The sequence below is a fragment of the Conger conger genome, chromosome 10, assembly GCF_963514075.1.
Source record: "Conger conger chromosome 10, fConCon1.1, whole genome shotgun sequence".
Classification (NCBI taxonomy): Eukaryota; Metazoa; Chordata; class Actinopteri; order Anguilliformes; family Congridae; genus Conger; species Conger conger.
Window position 1 is genome coordinate 7,258,458 of NC_083769.1, and position 21,960 is coordinate 7,280,417.

Here is a 21,960-nt window from a genome sequence, read left to right on the forward strand (position 1 = left end):
AGTACAGTTATGGGAGCAGAATGTGTCTGAGTATGCAAGCCGGTGGATACTGACATTCATTTTTAATAACGAAAATATATTCCTTCCATACGCTTAATTCACAGAGATTCCACTGACATCATCAGCAGTGTCATTGTTATTTTGGAAGGGTAAACTGACCCAGTACATAACTTAATTAAGGACGTTGTTGAAAAAGATTAATTCAGTCTCAATAAAATAAAGTCACTTGTGAAAATTAGAAATGAGGAAATACTGTCTATATAACCACTGACTAGGATACACTAGTTTTGGGAAGCCAATATCCAGCAAAGCATCTTCACCCCCAAAAGGAGAATTCCATAGTCAGGAGAAGGATATGCCAAAAAACAGCCAAAAATGGATTTGTTATTTACAGGAAGTCTCCAAAAAGCAGGTTTAAAAGAAAACTGGCAAACAGCAGTCATATGGCAATCAGAAGATAGGAGAATACAAACCACAAAAATAAAGACACTGACTTCAATTACTGGCCGCATGATACATAAATGATTGTACCCAACTATTGGCACATGTTAGAGTGTCCAAAAGCAAGGCTAAACCAGAGAGATTTTTTAGACTGCAAAAAAATAAAAAAATAAAATCAATACATAAACAGGTGTATTTGTTCACTTCAAATGTATGCGGTAAGGGGATCTCTCAGAGGGGAAATTAAAATGGCCTCTACCCCCACACCACTAAAACACCAACAACTGCAAACTGAGCTAACGTGTGAAAAATGTCACAAGGCAGCGCAAATGGATCAAAGTAGGTCAGAACTCTCAAACCGCACAGAGCAGGACGCATCTAAAAAGCACAAAAAAGCAAAAAACAAAAGCAGAAATGGGAACATAAAAATAAATATTTCAGGGAGAAACGTTGGCTTCTCTCAGTACTCTTTGCAGGTGCTGTATGGATAGTGTTACCATGTCACCCAGAGAAGACTGTAAAAAAGCACATTAAAAAGAACACAGCATCCATTACATTAGAGGCCATGTCATTTTGCCAACGCTTTTATCCAAAGTGACCTACAGATGATTAGGAGACAATCCTCCCCTGGAGCAATGCAGGGTTAAGGGCCCAACAGCTGGACGGATCTTATTGCGGCTACACCGGGGATCGAACCACCAACCTTGCAGGTCCCAGTCACCACCACTACGATACAGGACCCTCAGCCACAGCCAGAAGCCCCTTGTGCCAAATGCATATGGGAACAGTAAAGGCCAGCAGCAGCTTCTGAGCGGAAATCTGAGGAAGCCAAAACGTCCCGGTAACACTTTGCAATAAGGTTACATGAATTGGCATGAACTAATGTAGTTGCTAGTTATCTAACCACTGAAACGTTAAGCTGTTCATCTTTTTTTTAAATGTATTTGTACATCATGAATACATGCAAAGAATTACATTAGTTCATGCCAATTCATATTGTATCTGTTAATGTATCTGTTAATGCTAAACTAATTATATGTTTATCCTATGGTTTGCTAATGTATAAACATTAATGTAACTAGTACATTACTTGGGAGTTAAGAAGTACAGTAACTAATGAAAAGTGAATTTCATGCTTAATTAATGCATTTGTAAATCATTAGTTAATGCCAATTCATATGACCTTATTGTAAAGTGTTACCAACGTTTCCTTAAACGAATTATTGGTCTTGACCGGTTTTCAATCTTTTTCTATGATTAGCAAGTTTGCCACGGAATAATCCATAGGCAGGTAAACACACAACTTATTGCCATGTTAGTGGGGATAAGTAATAAATGACTTTTGGAAAAATATGTTTTATGCACGACCCAGGAAGCACACGTCGCTGCAACGTCTGCATGAAGCAATTAAATTCATGGGGACGTACTTATATCGTACGCAAAAAAGATAAATTACTCTGTTGAGTAAATTTGCATATTGTGGATCTTTGCCTTGAATATTCTCTGTGTGAGAGTATGGAAAACACAGTGCAGCGAGCTACATGTATCCACAATTTTGAATAACGTTGATTGAGAACTCTCTGGGTGGGCAAATAAAGAGTTTTATTTCATGTTTTGCCTAATTGAGGAGAACTGGCTACACCAGATGGTATCGAGTACCATGTGACTAAATTATATTCTTAATGAAGGAAAATTATGTAAAACAAGAGACCTACAGCATATGAGTTTAAAGGGACGTTTTCGGATTCCTCGAATTTAAGCTCAGGAGCTGGCACGCGTACAGCAACAGACAACATTCTGGGCTTTCATTCCCTTCCCTGTATCTTTAACCTTTCATTTCCTCATTCAGCATTAAACACAGTGCACACAAAAGGTAAATGTGTTTCAGTACGTATTCACTGAACAATTGGAATTAGAAGTGTTGACTGAGATGTGTAGAAGTGTTTGCCTGCCTACAAACCACCCCAAAACTCCATAAAATGGTCAGGTGACTGCGACAACTCTAATCAAATAACGTACTCCAAATACTCCAATCTGGCAGAAAAGGGCTTCTCAGGGCATCGAGTATTTGTTACATCATACGGCAATTCAAAATGATCGCCTTTGAGGCTTCATCTGGGTGTGCAACTGGCCATTAGCACCCCTCATATACAACCTCTTGAACAAGTGAAGTGAAGAGAATTCATGAAGAAAGGTAGACATGGGAGGGGAGCGATGCCAGGAACAACCGCCGTGATAGGGCGAAGCTGTGTGGTGTAATTATACCTGTAGAACAAACTTCTTTATTGGCCAGAGTCAACAGCGCAAGGGCTTTTCTGCAAAAATGCAATTTCCTTTGCTGAGAAACTCCAATTTGCTTAATTCCTCAAAACCTCGAATAACCCCGCGTTCTAATCCTTGCGAGCATTCATCCCAAATCTCCCATGGTGTAAAAAGGATTGAGTTTCTGTTCTGCCTGACGGGGGAGCAGGCCAGCGCGGAATAGGAAATATCAGCAGCCCATTATCTCCGTTTCCCCCCCCCACTATCTACAGCGGTTCAGCAGCGATCCTCCACCGGCAGCACGCGCAGAGAGGACAGAGGAAGAGTCCTTCTGATGAAGCCCCGACCTAATGGCTCTAATTTGTCTCCATGAGCGCAGAAAGCGGGAACGACAGTTTGCATATCCCACGCCTCCCCGCGAACATATGTTGGCCGTGATGTACGCCGCCATTAAAACCCGCAATTCGCCTCTCTCTTCTCGCTCACAATCCCTTCCATTAATTAATGATGTGGAAGGAGCCAGCTTTTCACCGGCGTGAAAACATCAAGGCGAAAGCCCCACATCCATCCAGAAGTATCAAGTACAACAAGGCAAAGAGGAGATTAAGACTAAAAATTCATGATGCGCTTCAAAGAGGTAAGTTCTTCAGGGAGGCGTTTTTGCCGTGAATTACGGCGACTCGAAGGAGCCAGCCACGTGCACAGTCCCATCACTGTTTTCAACAGTGAAAACTATTTACAATAGTTTCGGGGAATAAAACGCGTGCCAAGATTTTTATATTGTTGGAGTCGAATAATGGAAGAATGTCAATTTCAATTATACAGTGTGAATTCCTGGGCCCAGATAAAGATGGTAGAACCCTGCTGTAAAATCCAGCTGTGCCCGCTTGACCAGCTTGAAAATTGAGCAGGTCAAGCTGGTCATAGGCTGGTCTAGCTGGGTATGAGCTGGTCAACCAGCATGGCCAAGCTGGTAATAATGCTGGTCGAGCTGGGTATGAGCTGTTATAACCAGCTAAACCATGCTGAGCTGGTCTGAAGTGATCAACCAGGAACCAGCTGTTTTGAAACCTAGCTTGAGCAGTTTTTCAGCAGGGTATAAATGTGCGGAGAGGATGGGGTGGGGGTCCTGGTGAGGGAGCAGGCTGAGAGAGGAGTGCCTCTGGACAACCCCACCAAATCCCCAGGTGGGAAGGTGGTGAGACATGCCATTGCATGAACTTCAGATTCATATCCATGAATAAAACAGCTCAAACTGGGTATAGTTGGTTGACCAGTTCAGACCAGCTCCCAGCTCAATATGGTTTAGCTGGTTGACCAGTTCAGGTCAGCTCCCAGCTCAAACTGGGTATAGTTGGATGACCAGTTCAGACCAGCTCCCAGCTCAATATGGTTTAGCTGGTTGACCAGTTCAGGTCAGCTCCCAGTTCAATATGGTTTAGCTGGTTGACCAGTTCAGACCAGCTACCAGCTCAGACAAGCTACCAGCACTAGTTTGACCAGATCATACCCAGCTAGACCAGCTTTCTGACCAGCTTGGTCATGCCAGTTGTCCAGCTCATACCCAGCTTGGCCAGCTCAGTTTTCAAGTTTCATTTTACAGCAGGGTTGACCTGGTTGAAAACGACCTATTATTTGCAAGAACAAAACAGTTCCCAGGACATTAATCGCACAATCTTTAAACGTCAATTTCCAGAAGCTCTGAAGCAGGATTCACAGACCCACTGGATCTGGTGTTTTTCCATTGTTCCTCTGAACTGATTGGATCAGCATACAGCTCTGTATCTACTGCTGACGGTTCTGGGTGAGGACAAGCTCACGTTGGTGACATTTCCACAGGCCTGCTAAGTTGTTTACAGCGCAACGATGACTGATTGCAAAGAGCACGCATAATTAGCCATTATTTATTTTCAACTCTGGAGCTCACAGTTTCATGACCTAGACATCCCCCATATTTGCCGGAGGCCCAACGCTGTCGCTTTCCGTTTCAAGGCGTCAAACTCAAATGGCAACAGAGCCATACCCTGAATAATTAAACGTATGTCAAACGACTCAAGTCTTCCATTTCCAAAGTTTGGTTAAGAAGCAGCAACTTTTTTCAGTCGCACGCACCGATGATGAACAGTTTTTAGGCGTTTAGTCAGCTTCACGAACAAAAATGGCAGATTTCAAAGCTCAATTCTTTCAAGTGGAGCATGACTCTGGCAAACTTCTTCACGTTGAACAAATAACAGCCGGGTACAGTATGTTCCAGGCAAGTTCTAAGACCTGCTCATCGATGCAGACAGAAACCGTGAAATTTGCCAAACGCCAAAAGGCGAAGCTGTCCTTTCCCAAGAACATCGGTCCGTAAAAATTAACAGGTGCGCGGTTCGGCCCAACCCAGCTCCGGAGTGCATTCGTGTCTGGTTTGATATTAACCAGATTCAACAGGAAACTGCAGCACGTTGGCTTATTTTGAGGCATACACACCCTTTCCTGTCATGAATCTGCCAGAGCGTTCAGACGGTGGCAGCTGACGAGAGCATGAAGAGTCCCTGGAGGCAAAGCGGTCTCCGCAACATCCCAGGATGCCGACGATCCAAACGATGGTTATTTCCCTGCATTGTGGTCAGTGGATAATGTAGAGCAAGTTCTGAGCTCCTCTGCAACCCACTGGTAATTAATACCTTGGGAACAATATGACCTTGCTGTATCCCAGCCTAATTAATATCCTAGCGAAGGGATCTGTGCTTCATCCAGTAACTATATGCATGTGCAGGCATACATACACGCAGTGCAGTGCATGCAATCATGCAGATACGGGTCAGGAGCTTCGGTTAATGTTTACATCGACCATCGGAATGGGGAAAAAAAAGTGATCTAAGTGACTTTGACCGTGGAATGTTTGTTGGTGCCAGGCAGGGTGGTTTGGGTATCTCAGAAACTGCTGGTCTCCTCATTAACAAGAAATGCCTGGTTAATGAGAGAGGTCAGAGGAGAAGGGCCACAGCTGACAGGAAGGTGACAATAACGCAGATAACAACACATTACAACAGTAATATGCAGAAGAGCATCTCTGAACACACAAGGTGCCAAACCTCTAAGTGGATAGGCTAGAGCAGCAGAAGACTTAAGTGTAAAAAATAAGCATACATGCATACAGTACATCGATGATATCTTATATTATGTATGGTCTTATCGGTATGCATTTATGCAAAAATATACCTATTCGATACCACTGACATTACTTACCCTGACTGTTCCCTGTATGCTTTAATTATACACATCCATATGGCAGTGGACCTGAACCGGCAGCATCTGACATTATCTACTATCAAATATTCTGGCAGAAACGGCAATGGGGTTTGGTAGTAAATGGAAACGTCACGGACTGCAGATGCGATCCAGGCTTCCTGGACCGACTGGTGCGACTGCCGATCAAATCAATCAGCGAATCCAGAAAAAGGGTCAGGCGCCGATTACACCCCGCATCAATCACCAGCACCGTGTCTGGCCACACGCCATGTTCACCCCTCCTCCCGTTCTGCATCTTTTCATGCATTTATTATGACTTACTACGCAGATAGACCTCATTTAACATGGTGTTCATGTTCCTTAATTATCATTGTTAAGGTCATCTCGACTGTTTCCACATTTTCTTTTTTCTTTTCCTTTTTTTTTATAATGGTTAGGCCACAGGCAGCGTTCTATTATGAGATCATCCAACAGGCATGTCGGAAAGTATCATAGCAGCCATCAATTATGCAAAAAAAAGGTCATTTTTTATTATTATTTTTCTTTTTTTAAATCAACACATTTTCTTTTCATGTATTAGCTACATGTCAGGGGTACACCCGCTGCTGTTGCTGTAGCGAGCTATCAGTGTCACTGTGGGGGGTTTGTGAAAAATTAATCTGGGATTTCAGTGTAAACATGGGCAAGGGGCCATGGTACAGTAGATGAGAGATCTCAAATGGGGTATGAGATGAATAGTCTAGTTAATGTTCATGAAAACGGGTTGGGGGATTTTTAAGGAGGTACATTGATGCTACCTTTTCCATATACCTCAATCTCATTTGCTGCTGAAAGCACTGCATCCTCAATCTCCTTTTGCTAACTACTTTGGTGTCGGATGCCCAGCCCAGATCCATGACTGTACTGGAATGCTTTTAAAATGATTTGTACAGGTCCAGTTTGTGGTCCTAACCAAACAATATAATGTCCGGTCAGTGTAATTGATTGAAAATTGATCAATTCCAAATCTGGCAACCATACTGTGACGTGTAACACTATGTTGCAGGGTTATACAGTATATGGAGTTGTGCTATCACAGTCTAGATTCCCTCAGGATATAGGCTGAGGGAGGTCTGCATTAGCAATACAAGCTTTGAGTCCAGTCCCAGAGAGAGGCCGACACTTTGGCTTCAGTCATACATTCACTAGATTATTTATGTCACACAAGCAGCCCAAGTACAGCTGACAATTTCTCCAGTGGCATGAAATGAAATGAACTGGAAACCCCATGACACTTGAACCACTGTAACTATGAAACTCAAAATAAAGTCTTCCGTGTCATTTCCCTGTTGGAAAAAAAAACAGCTCAAGCTACGTTTGAAATAGCTGGTTTACAGTTGACAAGTTCAGAAGTTCAGACCAGCTCCCAGCTTGACATGGCTTGACCAGCTCAAGCTATGTTTTAAACCGCCAAGCTACCAGCACTAGCTGGTTGACCAGCTCATACCCAGCTAGACCAGCTTATGACCTGCTTGACCAGGTCAATTCTCAAGCTGGCATAGCTGGATTGTACACCAGGGTTGCCCCAAAAACGATGATGGTATATGTACAATCTGAAAGCAAAAATCTAAGTTCAAAACCTTAGTTCAACACTGTGCCTCAAGCTAAAGAGATCCCACACATCACCTTTCTTCCCGATTCCACCATTTTAATTATGCAATCACAAGGACAACAACTTCACACAGGAGTTACCCGGCAAAGACCTGTGTGCTTTAAAAAGTGTTAAGAAGACTTTCACATGCAGGTGCCACAACTGCGGGGTGCCAACGCCGTTCCTCCTCCTCGTACATTGTTCTGTATTTTCTTCGCACCTGTGCTTATTTTTGAGGTACTGACAATGTACATACTTTTGTTTCAAAAAAGTCTCAGCTTTGTTTAAAAAAAGTCTCAAAACACAGCCCATCTGCTCCACAGTCCAGAAAGCAACCAAGTCCAGCTCTCTACACGCATTTCGGGTTGTCATTTCTATGACATAAGCATGGAAGTAAACTCAACTAAAACTTAAACTCACCAGCTTTTGAGAGACGGTGTATTGTGCTGTTTACTAGACTATCTGATAGGAAAGTAGACAGCACACCAACGCAAGTCTGCCATCCACCATTTTAGATGCTGCCCCATATGGAAATTCACTGTGTGTATTCTGTCCAGTTTTTCAGCCTCTTCCTGCCTCTATCTTCGGGCGTTCATCCTTAATCCTCCTCTCTTTCTCCCTCCGCGACGGGATAACCGCACACTTAGAAGAGATGGGTTTCTTGACAAGGTATCGACCGGATCCTCAGCCTCCCCTCCCTCTCGGCACCGAGCGAGCATTAACGGTGCGGTAATTACCACAGCATTAATGTAATTAAACATAATTGACGATTAATTTGGGTGCTTTTTGCTCGGGAGAGAGGCGAAAAAGAAGCCAACTCTCTGCATGTAATTACTGGTGAAGTCCCCAGAAATTTTTTCCTTGAGAGACACTGTGGTGTTTCTTTGTGATGTCAAGACAGTGATGTCAGGACTTTCACAGAAAAGCTGAGCGCTCTCACCCCCCCAGGATGTGGAGTCTGGAAAAACCGGGGTTTTGTCGTGGAGAAGAGCACGCAGCGAGGGCTAAGGGCTCTGTATCTTGCTCAGCACAGAGCTTTTCCCCATGTTGCACATTACACCCAGGTGGCTAGGCTCCCCCATGGGGCATGAGAATCAATTAATCAGCCCAGATCCTCTGTTCTCAGCTATGCGCGCTAGCAACTGGTGCCTGATAAATGCACTGAAACCAGTACAATTGCTAAAGAGCCTTTAAAGACATTGTGAACTTCAATTTATTATTCTTTAAAAGGTACAATATGTAATTTCGGACTTCTAATGGTCAAGAGAGGAATTGCAGCAACAGACACACTCAAATCACAACACTGTTTATCCCGCCCCTTCTCTGTGAACGTACTGACGTTGAAAGGCGATTGGCTGTGGCCAATTAGAACTGCCAATGAGCTTGAATTATTGTACAGCTATACAGTATTTTAGTTTAGCATGTCAGTTTGACAACTGTAGATTTTCAAACCAAATTTAAGAACTATAAACACAGGCAGAGTCAACATGTCAGTGAGCCTTTTTCAATGATAGGAAGGGATTTACCATGGGCTTGTAACAGTGTTTTAACACAGAAATCTTATCTATAGTACCTTTAAATCAAAAAAGGTTGTGTGAGCTACTGTTTAATGACCACCAAAGTGATTCACTCTCGCACCTGGATCAAAACATCAAAGTTAAAGGGCAAAAATATTGGTCTCAACCTGACCAAATTGAAAGTAAAACGTGAATGCATTGTAAACCTACCTCACTAGAGAATAAAATCACTGGCTTCAGTGTGCAGGAATGCGGTTGATCCCTCCCTGACCAAAAGTATGAAATTCAATATAAAGGTATTGGTCTCGGGGCAGCACGGATGGTGCAGTGGGTAGCACTGCCGCCTCACAGCAAGGAGGTCCTGGGTTTGAATCCCCGTCGGCCGGGGCCTCTCTGTGTTCTCCCCGTGTCTGTGTGGGTTTCCTCCTACAGTCCAAAGACATGCAGGTTAGGCTGATTGGAGAGTCTAAATTGCCCATATGTGTGAGTGTGTAAGTGTGTGAGTAAATGGTGTGTGTGCCCTGCGATGGACTGGCGACCTGTCCAGGGTGTATTCCTGCCTTTCGCCCAATGTTTGCTGGGATAGGCTCCTGCGACCCTGTTCAGGATAAGCGGGTTCAGATAATGGATGGTATTGGTCTCATCTGGAGTAAAACCACCAAATTAGATGATGAAAGCTTTCACATGACCCAGATCAAATCTATGCCCTACTTAAGCAGTGCCATTTTTTAATTACAGCATGAAAGTGATTATAGTCACTGGGCTCACAGTCAACACTGTGTGGCAACTGGTTTTCAAATGCCTGACAGGTTTTTATGGTGATTTCCGAAGCATCTGCCTCTTACATCTACATCTGACCCCAGGCATTATTAATGTCCCGTGACGCAGGCCACAGCTCAGGTGGTGAACAGACAGAAAAACTCAAAACAAAGGCAGGCTTAAGGCAGAAGAAAATAAACTGCCACACTCTCAGCCATCGATGCGCAAAAATATATTAAAACGGCAAACAGGGGCCTTTGTCAGGTGTGTATTGCTCTCTCTTAGAATAATTGGTTGCAGAAGCTGCCACTCAAAACCCGAAGTGACGCCTAATGGCTCCTTCAAAATGGCTTCCTCCCGGCTGCACTCAGTTTCCAATAGCTGAAGGCATTTAGCCCATTAAAGGAGCATTTAAGAAAGAGCTATGTAGAAGGGCAAGTACCCCTGAGGGGGAGGAAACTCTTGCTGCTTGCCACGGCATTTAAACACTGCCAATAAGACATGGTTGAGTCTCTTGTTCTGGTTTCATGGTTTTTTTTATGTCAGGTAAACTACTTAGCAGTCTGTCAGGGCAGAGGGAACCCATGAAGGCAATTGCTTAGCTGGAGTTTAAGTGAGGTCTGACCACAGAACTGCATTTCAACTGGAACAGCTCATCCTTATTCCACAGCCTTGGATAGCTGCTCCAGTTCTTATGTAGTTCCATGGCGTAGAGCAGCGCTATTAAACTTAACGTCCTACGGGCCGCAGTGTCTGCAGGTATTTGCTTCAACAATGCACTGCACCACCTGATTTCAGTCATTGTCTTACCTCGTTGACTCAGGAAGTAAGGCCATTTGTGAAATCAGGTGATCTGCTGCATAGTTGGTGCAAATACCTGCAGACACTGCGGCCTCCAGTGTCCATGAGCTGAGTAACCGCGGTCTCGAGGTTTAAACCTGAGGTGTAAACTCCAGCTAAGCACACTGCAATTGAAGTGTAGTTAGGCCTTAGTTAGGGTAATACAAGTTGAGTTTTGTTTGGTTTGATTACACACCAGCTCCATTTCTGGTTTTACCTGCATTTTGTGTGTTTGGATCCTTATTTATTATCTCTCAAGAACACTTCACTCCTGTGTGCCGTCATGCTGCTTTTCCACTAATCCTTTAGACACCAGTAAGGCTCCTTCAGATTACTGACAAATTTAGAAATAAATTGATTTCCACTAATAGTCTACACAAAATTCTTTCATGATGTTCTCTGAAAACAAAAAAGATTCACTGAGAATATTTTAAGTTGTGTTCCAATTTCCCACATCTGATATGGGACCCCTATACAGGTTACCAGTTGCCACTGGTGAGAGATTACCACCCTTCAGGTCAGCACTAGTAGCGTAGTAGACAGTGAGATTTTTAGTGGGCTTTCAGTGCAGTTATGCAACTCCCTGTATGGTGTAGTGCTGACATCACTGCGGTTCATATGGTCCACAACTTCAACATCCCTACCAAATTGAACTATGAATATCCAACTGACTAGAGTTTTTGTCCTGCCCAACACAGAAGGATAATTTGAAGATGAAGAATCGTCAGGCGTATGTATTGTAGTGTAATTTAATGTAATGAATTGTAATGTAATGTAATGTAATATAATGAATTGTAATGAATTGTAATGTAATGTAATGTAATATAATGAATTGTAATGAATTGTAATGAATTGTAATGTAATGTAATGTAATGTATCGAATGCGGCTCAACTTTCTGTTCCGTCTTGACCCAGATAATAAAACGAGGAGGCCCGGAGTGAGATGGGACTTGGAGTCGCATCAGCGCAGGACTGCAAGCCGCTCCTGATTTAAGCTCACCAATAAGAAGAGAAAAACAATTCCAGGTGCTGAGGGTACACAATTAAAGTGATGGATAAAGGCTGACAGCGTCGCCTTAATAGCGTTCCTCGAAGTTCACACGCAGGGGGTGGGGTCCGGCACCGTACACTCCCACGAGCTCCCAGCACCCCCAGAGTGAGCGACTGCTCCAGTTGTAAACTCGAGATGTACAACTGGGTTACAGCATTTTAATAAAGCTGTAAAAGAAAAATCTGTCAGAACTGCACGGCTGCCCTGGATATTTCTGTATGATCTATGCCCATTGGCTGACTCTGTGGGACACTGAGGAGAAAAAAAACAACTCCCATTGTCCCACAGGAGGTGGGCAGCCAGTCAGAGGTTACCACCGGCAACTGTCACTCACATATGCTGATGAGTCATAGAGGGGTGGAGAAGGGAGCTCTGTGGCATTGGTCCTCCTGTTCCTGTTCGGCCTAATTGGCCGAGTACTTCTGCAACCGGGCGGCACCCCCGACCTCTCCTGACACATCCAATCGCGCAACTTGTGCGGGTCATCCCTCCGCCCCCTGAAGCCGTAATTAAGAACTTTCCGGAGAGGGAGGGCACGCCCTGAGAACACCCACTGTGCTGAGGGGGGCGTAGGTGGAGAGGACTGGCTCATCGCTGGTGTAGCCGCCCTTCTCTTCATCCCTCCTGCAAACTGGAGATTTTTTCACCGCCGCAAGAATGCGAATACAAATCAGTTCATTTTCACCCGCTCGCCCTTCCGGTCTGCTTGGTTCCAGTTCAAAGCAGGGGGAACATCAAGAGCAAAAAAGCAACGGGTTCTCAGAGATCTGAGCACATACGGCATCATAGGGCACAGATTAGCTCTAGGTCCTATTGTATTATGAATATTATACTTCCATATTATACTTCCATAATTGAGAATTGTAGATGTGTTTCGGCCCTATCTGTGTTTGCGAACTGACCAATTAGCAACAAAGCAGGCCATCATATGGTACTATTATTAAACACTAGTGACCATGAAGACATATAGGAACCCCCAGAGCTGAGGACTAAGGTCATATCAGCTTTTTTACTTCGTTAAATGCCTATGGCAGTTTTTTCTTACAGTTTGGTGGCCTCAAGTTTAGCAGGGTGGGATAATAAAAGATACTCTGATGAAAACACAAGAATGAGAAGCATTAATAGAGTGTGAGTACTATGATTACCTGTGTCACATTTCTCTCTCTCAAGCATAACTGACTGACTGCGTTGAGAAGCACAAAACCACAATTACCCAGCACCAATGAGAACACCCTCCCACTGCTACTGCTCAAACAGCAGGCTCACAATTCCATCCAAGCCAGGAAATATACCGAGCATGCAGGTGGCTGAACTTCCCACGTGAACACTGTGGAATGGCCAAATGTAATATGGTGGACGGCCACTGCTTTTCTGTCTCTTGTGCTCTTTGCTTTTCATGTAAAAATGTATTATGATGATGAGAGCTAAGGAGGAAGCAACACGGTATTTTATGTGTTTATAAAGTTTTGCTTGCCAACTCTCTATTTAGCAACACATTTCATTTAAAGGTATAATAGGTAAGATTTTTGTGTTGAAACATTGTCACAAGTCCATTGTAAATCCCTTCCTATCATTGTAAAAGGCTAACTGACATGTTGACTCACCCTCTGCCTGTGTTTATAGTTCTTTGAATTCAGGTTTCAAAATATACAGTTGATGGCCCGACACCAAAACATGTACCAACTGTACCAAAACATTGCATAACTGTACAATATTTAATTGGTTGAAAATTGGTTCTAATTGCCACAGCCAACGGTGTTTCAACTTCAGCGCGTTTACAGAGAAGGGGGAGGGATAAACATTGTTGTGGTTTGAAGGTGTTTGTTGCTGCTGTTCCTCTCTTGACCATTAGAATTCCGAAATTACCAATTGTACCTTTAAGGTTTCAAAATATAACACTAGAGCCCAGGACTGGATTAATTTAGATACACCATATTTTAGAACTGAATTGGGTTAAACTGCCTTCAGTGTTTCTGCTCCCAATTTGTGGATTTATTTATTTATTTAAATTATTAACCAGGGACAGTGCACATTAATCAACATTTCATTTTCCACATCTATGTAAATGAGCTCATTTTCATCTGTAGTCCCTGGGCAGGTTATTACAAATTAGTGGCCTAAAATTATCAATACAATGCTTCAGCAAGCACTACGATTCAACACAATACAATACAATAAAATACAATACAATACAAAAGATACACTGTATATAAACACAATGAGAGTATGAGTGCCAGAGATGAGGTAGGATGATTATTCATGACTGCAAGTTTGGTTTGCTTTAAGCCATCTCTTAAGTTTATGTTTAAAGGTCAGGTAATTAGTGCTCTCTCTTCAACTTGGGAATCACTTCAGCTAATATCACTGGTATAAATACCAGCGCATAAATAAAGGATAAATAAAAAAAATAAAAAAAAAATAAAAAATGTCAAGACTTTGTAGAATTGTCAAACTTGATATTTCCTGTGGGGTCCAGAAGCTCTGGCCTATCATTTTGAATTGACTTGAATATTGACTGTAGACTTATAAAAAAAAAAAATTCAAAACACAACTCATGAACTGTAGGTCCAAATGATGCCAGATTCGACAGTGAATGTGTCTGAATATAGTTTGTGAAAAGTGTTTGGCCAATTTTAAACACAGTTATTTAATTCATATTGTAATTAATAATTTAAAGTGTGTGGAATGCTAGACATATAATTCAGGATGGAAAAAACGATTTTATGAATATCTGCGCTGTTCACTGAGCATTCAAACTACGCATCATCGCAGGGCATAAATGTGGATATAGGAACATGCTGTAGAAGTTTATGATGCAAGCAACAATAATCCCATCACAAAATAAATCGGTAATTATTTACCAATTGGTCTTGGTTACGCTATTTGAGCAAATCATTTGTTTGATTGTTAATCTAAGTACACGGAAAAGGGTTGAGAGTAAGCCTAATCATCCGTTTCATATACTCAATACTAAATGATATGATAAGACAGCCATGATAAGATCTTCACAGCTGTTGGGCTCTTGAGCAAGGCCCTTAACCCCACACTTGCTCCAGGGGGGATTGTCCTCTGCTTAGTGTAAAAGCGTCAGCTAAATAACAAATTATTATTATTACCCAGCTCATTGCTGCCCATACAGCTATTTGTTACATTACATGTCATTTGGCTGATTCTTTTGTCCAAAGCAACTTACAGTTGATTAGACTAAACAGGAGACAACCCTCCCCTGGAGCAATGCAGGGTTAAGGGCCTTGCTCAAGGGCCCAACGGCTGTGCAGATCTTACTGCGGCTGTGGATTAGAACCAGCGACCTTGCGAGTCCCAGTCATTTACCTTAACCACTACACTACAAGGGCCCCATTTGCATCATTTGATAATAACTGGTGTGAAGGGGACATAAAACCCGGAAGGCATCTGATGTATTTATAACCGTCTGGCCGAGAAGGATTCAGTGGCAGATGGAAAGATCTTCTGAAACGTCGACCCCTGCCCCCAGCCTCTGTATGAAGCCCCCATTTCTCCACGTTAACATCAACCATGAAGGAGGGCGAGAAGGAGTGGGGGGAGTGCGGGGCTTCCCTGACCCGTTTGCAGGAGGTGTGAGTGTTTTTTTTCCTTCTGATTTTTCCCTTTTTCTCCCAATTTGGTAGCCAATTGTACCATATCTATTCAAATTAGTGTTAGCTGGGGGATACACCGCCCACACCCTGTCCCTCGGCGGCCCAAAGGGATCTGGTGATCCAAGAACAACACGCCTTCTTCAAGCCGTCTCGTCTCATGCTCGTGACCGTGACCGTGATTCTGAGGCACCTGGGGTGCTGTTATGGAAATGGCGATCTGCTAACCCTGGTAAGTCCCTCCCTCTGGAGCAGCGAGCCAATAATGCCGCTCCATGAGAGCTGGCCAAACTTGGCTTCTAGGCAGGACCGGGAATCGAACCTCGGTCCTCGGTGTGCAACTGCAGCAAACTGCAACCGTGAGTCTGCTGCGTCTTAGCCTGTTGCCTTAGCGGTTTTCCCTCCGTTACTCATCCTCCGTAACGGCAGGGCTCCAGCGCAGATCTGCCGAGACAGGCTTTGACTCTGGCTGTCATTGGCGGGGCGACAGGTACGGCCTCGCCGATCGGAGCGAGGGACAGGGACAGGGAGAGGAGCGGCAGAGAGCCTTCGGGAAGCAGTCAGACACGCCGCACCGGGAAACGGACGGGCGCGAGAGGCCCGGGCCGATCTCCTCCCTTATCCGCTGATCTGGGTCAGCGCCGCCCAGAACAACACACCGTCACTGTCTCCTCATGCCCCCCCTCGTCTGGTTCTGCCCACTGCATTGAACACAGCCGCTCTGGAGAATGCTGATAAACATATCTAGGCTCTGGCCGCAGGTTCGATTAGGCTGTACAAGGCCGGTTCCGGTGCCCTTTTCCAAACCCGCTTTTCCGCCGGCCAACCGACCCCACGCGGGCAGAATGCAATCAGGCTTCTACCCTTTCGGTCTGCTTGCCCTTTCCCACGGAAAAAAAGAGGAGTCGGCGGACTAATAAATGATTAAATCCAACTGAGATAAATGCACCTGATGTTGCATTGCTTTGGACAACCCCCATTCTCAGCAATAAAGCTACGAAAAGTGCCAAAAACGGTACAAGAATTGGACCTTTTTTGCTTGGAAAACATACTTATTTGTACCCAAAGAGTGCATTACTGTACTTTCAGGGGAAATTCAATCCTTGAAGAACAGAAATGTACCTCCACGGTCTCCACTTTATTTCAGAGAGAGTAGCACAGTGTCTCCCCCGCTATAGTGCCAGTCAAGTACAGAGCGTGGGCACGGCATCTCACCGTATGAATAACTCTAACGTCTGCAGACCAAAACAGAGCGGCTATGTGATGAATTAGTCATGGGCGTCATTTTGCGTCGCTCTGGTGACTAACGGATCAGAAAATGGCGGTCGTGGGGTCCGCGGCAGCTGTGACCTCCCTCTCCGCTCCGTTCGGCCGAGCTGAACGATGTCGGCGAACAGATGTCAAAACGGTGTGTGAGGTTCGCCCGCGGGAGTGGGGGCCACTCGTACGGACTGAATCCCGCTAGCACGCTTGGGGAATTCCCATTAAAGCCCTGGCAATTGAAAAATGAATTATGTATGGAAAGGACAGTATTATTCTACAGAGACTGATGGGGGGAAATCTGATGGGGTTACAACTGAGGGCGCCTTCCCAACAGCGGTGTGTCATTGCGGATGCAAGTGAGGAAAGAAGTGTAAAGTTTAGATCCATGGGTGCCTTTAAAAGTTTGTATGTGTAAGTTTGTGTGTGTGTGAGCATGCATGTCTGAGCATGTGTGTGTGCGTGTGTGTGCGTGTGTGTGTGTGCGTGCGTGCGTGTGTGTGTGCGGTACAAATGTTTGCCTCAACTGCTGTGGACCGCTGACTGAATACCTAAGAATTGATAACTTCATGTACCACTCATTTTGAAAATAGTGTTTGCATTTGGAATGATTAATAGACCATTTTTCTGGAGAGAAAGCGCATTTGCTTTGAAGCACATTTCTTGCTGAATTTATTTAAATTAATTATGTTTAAAATCTGCCTGTGGAAAGAAACTGCAGAGAGATCTTAATCCTACAGGAGATGGTCGAAAGAAAACAATACAATTCAATACTCTCTCCCGCTCTCTCTCTCTCTCTCCCCTCTCTTTCTCTCTCTCTCACTCTCTCTCTCGCCCTTTCTCTCTCTTTCTCTCACACTCTTTCTCTCTCTCTCCCACTCTCTCTCTCTTTCTCTCCCACTCTCCTCTCTCTCTCACTCTCTCTCTATCTCTCTCTCACTCTCTCTCTCTCTTTCTCTCCCACTCTCTCTCTCTCCTCTCATTTTATTAAATGAAATATTCGGGTGGGGGGAGAGAGGGGGCGGGGAGAGTGAGATTCATCATCAGTAAGGACAAAAGCTGTAGTTGTGTTTTTGTGTTTAGCATTCATGGGCATACAGTACTGTGACATTACATATTCTCCCCCATTCAAAGAACACTAAGTGATCACTGTGAGACAGCTGTGACCTGATCTAAAAACCCTTAGTAATGCAGCGTTCATAGCTGTGAATCACTACTGTGTGTGTGTGCGTGTGTGTGTGTGTGTGTCTGTGTCTGTGTGTCTGTGTGTGTGTATGTGTAAAAAATGACCCACCTTCACTAAACCCCTAAAATAAAGTATCTTAATTGAATTTTAAACCCCAAATCTATTTTGCCTGAAGAAACAACCTGTCACTCATGACAAACTTAACATGTAGCCCATTCACTTAGAGTTATGATGCATTCTGTGTTCAGAGATGCTCTTCTGCAAACCACTGTTGTAATGTGTGCTTATTCACGTTACTGTCAGCTTTGACCAGTCTGGCCATTCTCCTCTGATGTCTCTCATTAACAAGGTGTTTCTGTCTGCAAAACTGCTGCTCACTGGATTTTATTTAGTTTTTTGCATCATTCTCTAGACTAGTGTGCATGAAAATCTCAGCAATTTCTGAGATACTCAAACCACCCTGTCTGCCACCAACAATGGTCAAAGTCACTTAGATCACATTTCTTCCCCATTCTGATGGTTGATGTGAGCATTAACTGAAGCTCCAGACTTGTATCTACATGATTGTATGCACTGCACTGCTGACACATAATTGGCTGATGAGATAAACGCATGAATAAATGTTCCTAAAAAAGTGTGGTGAGTGTATTTTAACACAGCTTTTGATGAACCTAAGGTACCACAGCAAATGGCACAGAAAGGAACATCCATACAGGTATTTTAAAGGTATGGACAAAGATTCTTCACAGCCACTAGATCAGGGATCAGCAAATCACGGTCCTTGAGGGCCAAGAACTGCTGGCTTTCCACAATCCTTTAACCTGGGAGTGAGAAGACAGCCTGGCCAATCAGTAGCAGGGTGCCTCACAGAGAAAGACATGATATAACATGCTGTATTCACTATGGCAGCCCTGAAAAGAGAGGTGGCTGACAGGAGCGCACAGGAAAATTATGATTTACAAACAACATGATGAAAGACCCAGCCTCCCGCATTCAATGACATGGCTCATCAAACACAGACACACACAGGCATAACCATACGCACACACACACACACACTCACACACACACTCTCTCACACACACTCACACACACACACGCAGCCACAACCACAACCTCACACACACACACACAATCTCAGACACAAATACACTCACACACACACACACACACACGCACAACCACAAACACACACAACTACACACACAGCCACAACCACAACCTCAGACACACACACACACATGCACACACAATCACACATACACACAAGCACAACAACTACATACACACACACAACCACACACACACACACAATCACACATACACACAGCCACAACCTCACATACACACACAGACACAGGCACAACAACTACATACACACACACACAACTACACACACACACAACCACACACATTCACAGCCACAACCTCACATACACACACACACACAGACACACACAACTACACACATTCACAGCCACAACCTCACACACACACACACAGACACACACACAACCACACACATTCACAGCCACAACCTCACACACACACACACACACACACACACACACAGACACACACATAGACAATGAGAGAAAGAGGGAGAGGGAGAGAGAGACCGGAAACGTAGCACATGACCACCTTCAGAAACAGACCTAGTCTCCACCTCAGTGATGCCAGAGGAGGATGCCCCTCACATATCCCAACACCCCCTCCATACGAGGAGAATTAGTCACAGCGGCAGGCATGCAGCGCCGGCCGCCTCCAGACCTTCATTCAGACAGCACAAACACGGGCAATTTTCAGCCATTTCAAGTCCAGTTTTCTAAAGGGAGGTGATAATGCCGCCCATTCCAAGTTAATCACTCCCTTGTTCTCCTCATTCGGCTGCACTTAGCACTGAGAGCCACGCAGAGAGATATTCGATCCATACTCGGGATCTATCTGTTCTGCTTTCTGAATAACGCAGCGGATGAATTATCGTTTCATGTTTTTTTTTCCTCCGCTGAAGAAGTGAAAATTCAGGCATCTAATTTATTTATATTCTTTTCTTCAGGACCTAATGCCTTACATTAGCTTGAACAGAAAATTTGACAGCCAACCATGTTAAAATTCTGTTATCAATGAGGTAAAAGTGGGACTGGGCAACTTATTTGGTCTCTCCATAAAATAAAGTATTTTGGAGGCAAAATGGCATTGTGTCTTTTAAGACGGTTTTCTTGAAGATCGATACCGTGCCTGCTGATTTCAGTTTGGGGGCCAGAGGAAGTCACGCGGTGTATGCTAGCCTTTGCTCCGCGGTGAATTGATTTCAGAAATACCAAAGGGAAAAAATAGAAAGTTCTATTTTTGCAAAAAGTTTTCACAGTGCAGTTCCCCGTGGTCATTTCAATAGCTCAAACTGTCAGACCATTGTGTAGCACGTGGAGTGGCGTTACTCTGTCCTGAGCCTGGAAACACGTTGATAATGCTCATTTGAGTCAGTCTGACCTCTTTATTGATTCATCGGTTGCAAAACGACCAAAGCCACATTGACGCCGAGAAAAATACACGCAAAACGGCGACATTATATGAACTGGCTCTATGATTTTTTTTCTCCCGTGACTAAGGGCGGAGTTCGCCTTTGTTGAGCTCAACATTGGTTCCCGAAGCCTGTCAATCTTACTGACAGCTGCTGGAACTAACACGGATTATCGATCTCTAATACTATTGCACAAAAGACTTCAGATAAATTAATTATAATTGAGGACTGTAAAAACGTCACAAGCCCAGCTCAATATGGAGAAAAAAAAAGTTCGGCCATCCGGGGTACTCGTACATAATGTATTGCTCTGTTCTCTGGGATGATAGCAAGTGAAGAAAATTATCCGTGTGGCTATTAGACGTTTCAATGTGTTGTAGATTAGACCTGCGCAACAGCAACATGGAAATACCGCTTTTGACGGCAGGAATTACAATAATGGATGTACACAAACCCACACCAACGAACACGTTTTAAAAGTGGAAATGGATAGGCAAGACCAGCTCGCTGTCAGTCTGCGCGCCTAAGTGAGCGCGCAGACTGTTCGTTAGTCCGTTACATCGCGCGTAAAAGACTCCCCCCGCCCAGGTTGACTTCAACTCACAACGCGCGCATACCTGCAAACGCATAATCCATTATACTTAACAGCATATTAAATAATGGCCATATCCAACTTGCACGTTCTGCATTCCATAAAATGAATTGTGACTGTAAACAAATTTAATGACATCGGTTTTCTAATATACATAGAGGAAGCGATGAAACTGTAGGCTGTGCTGTCCCCAGTAAAGAAAACCACACCACTGCGGGTACAACCCGTCCGTCTCCACCCATGCTCAGTTTGTGCTAAACTTCAAAAAGGTGTACCTCGGTCGAATGAACATTAAACGCACGCTCTATTTAATGTGATAGCAACTATCACATTCATCATTTCAATTTCAAACAAAAGTCGGCAAAAAGTGTTTTCACCATATTTTTGAGCGAGGTAGACTATACAGACAACAACGCATCGGCTATACAAGTTGTAGCCTCTAATGTGCTGCCACTGTTCACGCGCGGCTACTTACAGTATGCACCTATCAAATCAAACAAATCAAATCAAACATATTGGGGATATATTTCCTCCGGAACTGTAGCAGGTGTGGCCATGGTTGGGAGTAACCAGTGTTCCAGTAGGCTATGATTAGATTTGGAGAGAGATTACATCGTTTTTTGATGACCGAGATGACTAAATCAGACTTGCCTGCAAGACACGGTGATCTCCACTTTCGTCGCAGGGATGCTGCCCGTAACTGGGTCGAACTCGCAGACTGAAGCCATGTCCTCCAGTTTGTCCATAACATCTCCCTCCATGAGCGCTCGCGAGTCGGGGCACCCCCCTGATTCGCACAGCCTGGCTCCGTGTGGGTCTCTCAGGCAGATCCACAAAAGTCAAGCCTTCCGTAAAACGGAGAGACACCAAGAAGGGCTTGCGAAGAAAACGCCTTCTAAGGCAAAGTGTGGAGTTCTTCGACTGGACCTCGAAGTGCTCTTAGGAAGCGGAAATCAGTTCGAACTGTCAATCAGAAAGCTCAGGGCTTTTTTGGGAGGAACCTGCAATAGGACAGTAATTCAAAACATGGGGGCGAGGTCGTAGCCT

The 21,960-nt window shown here is 44.2% G+C and overlaps 1 protein-coding gene across 3 annotated transcripts in view; it reads right to left on the reverse strand.

Annotated features, from left to right (window-relative positions):
• cpne5a (copine Va) overlaps positions 1-21,674 on the reverse strand; it is a 188,974-nt gene extending 167,300 nt beyond the window's left edge. For all 3 annotated transcript variants that reach the window (XM_061257277.1, XM_061257278.1, XM_061257280.1), the window contains exon 1: positions 21,565-21,674. In XM_061257277.1, the coding sequence (XP_061113261.1) occupies positions 21,565-21,674 (110 nt within the window). The remainder of the gene's footprint in view (positions 1-21,564) is intronic.
• Positions 21,675-21,960: the final 286 nt, after the last annotated feature.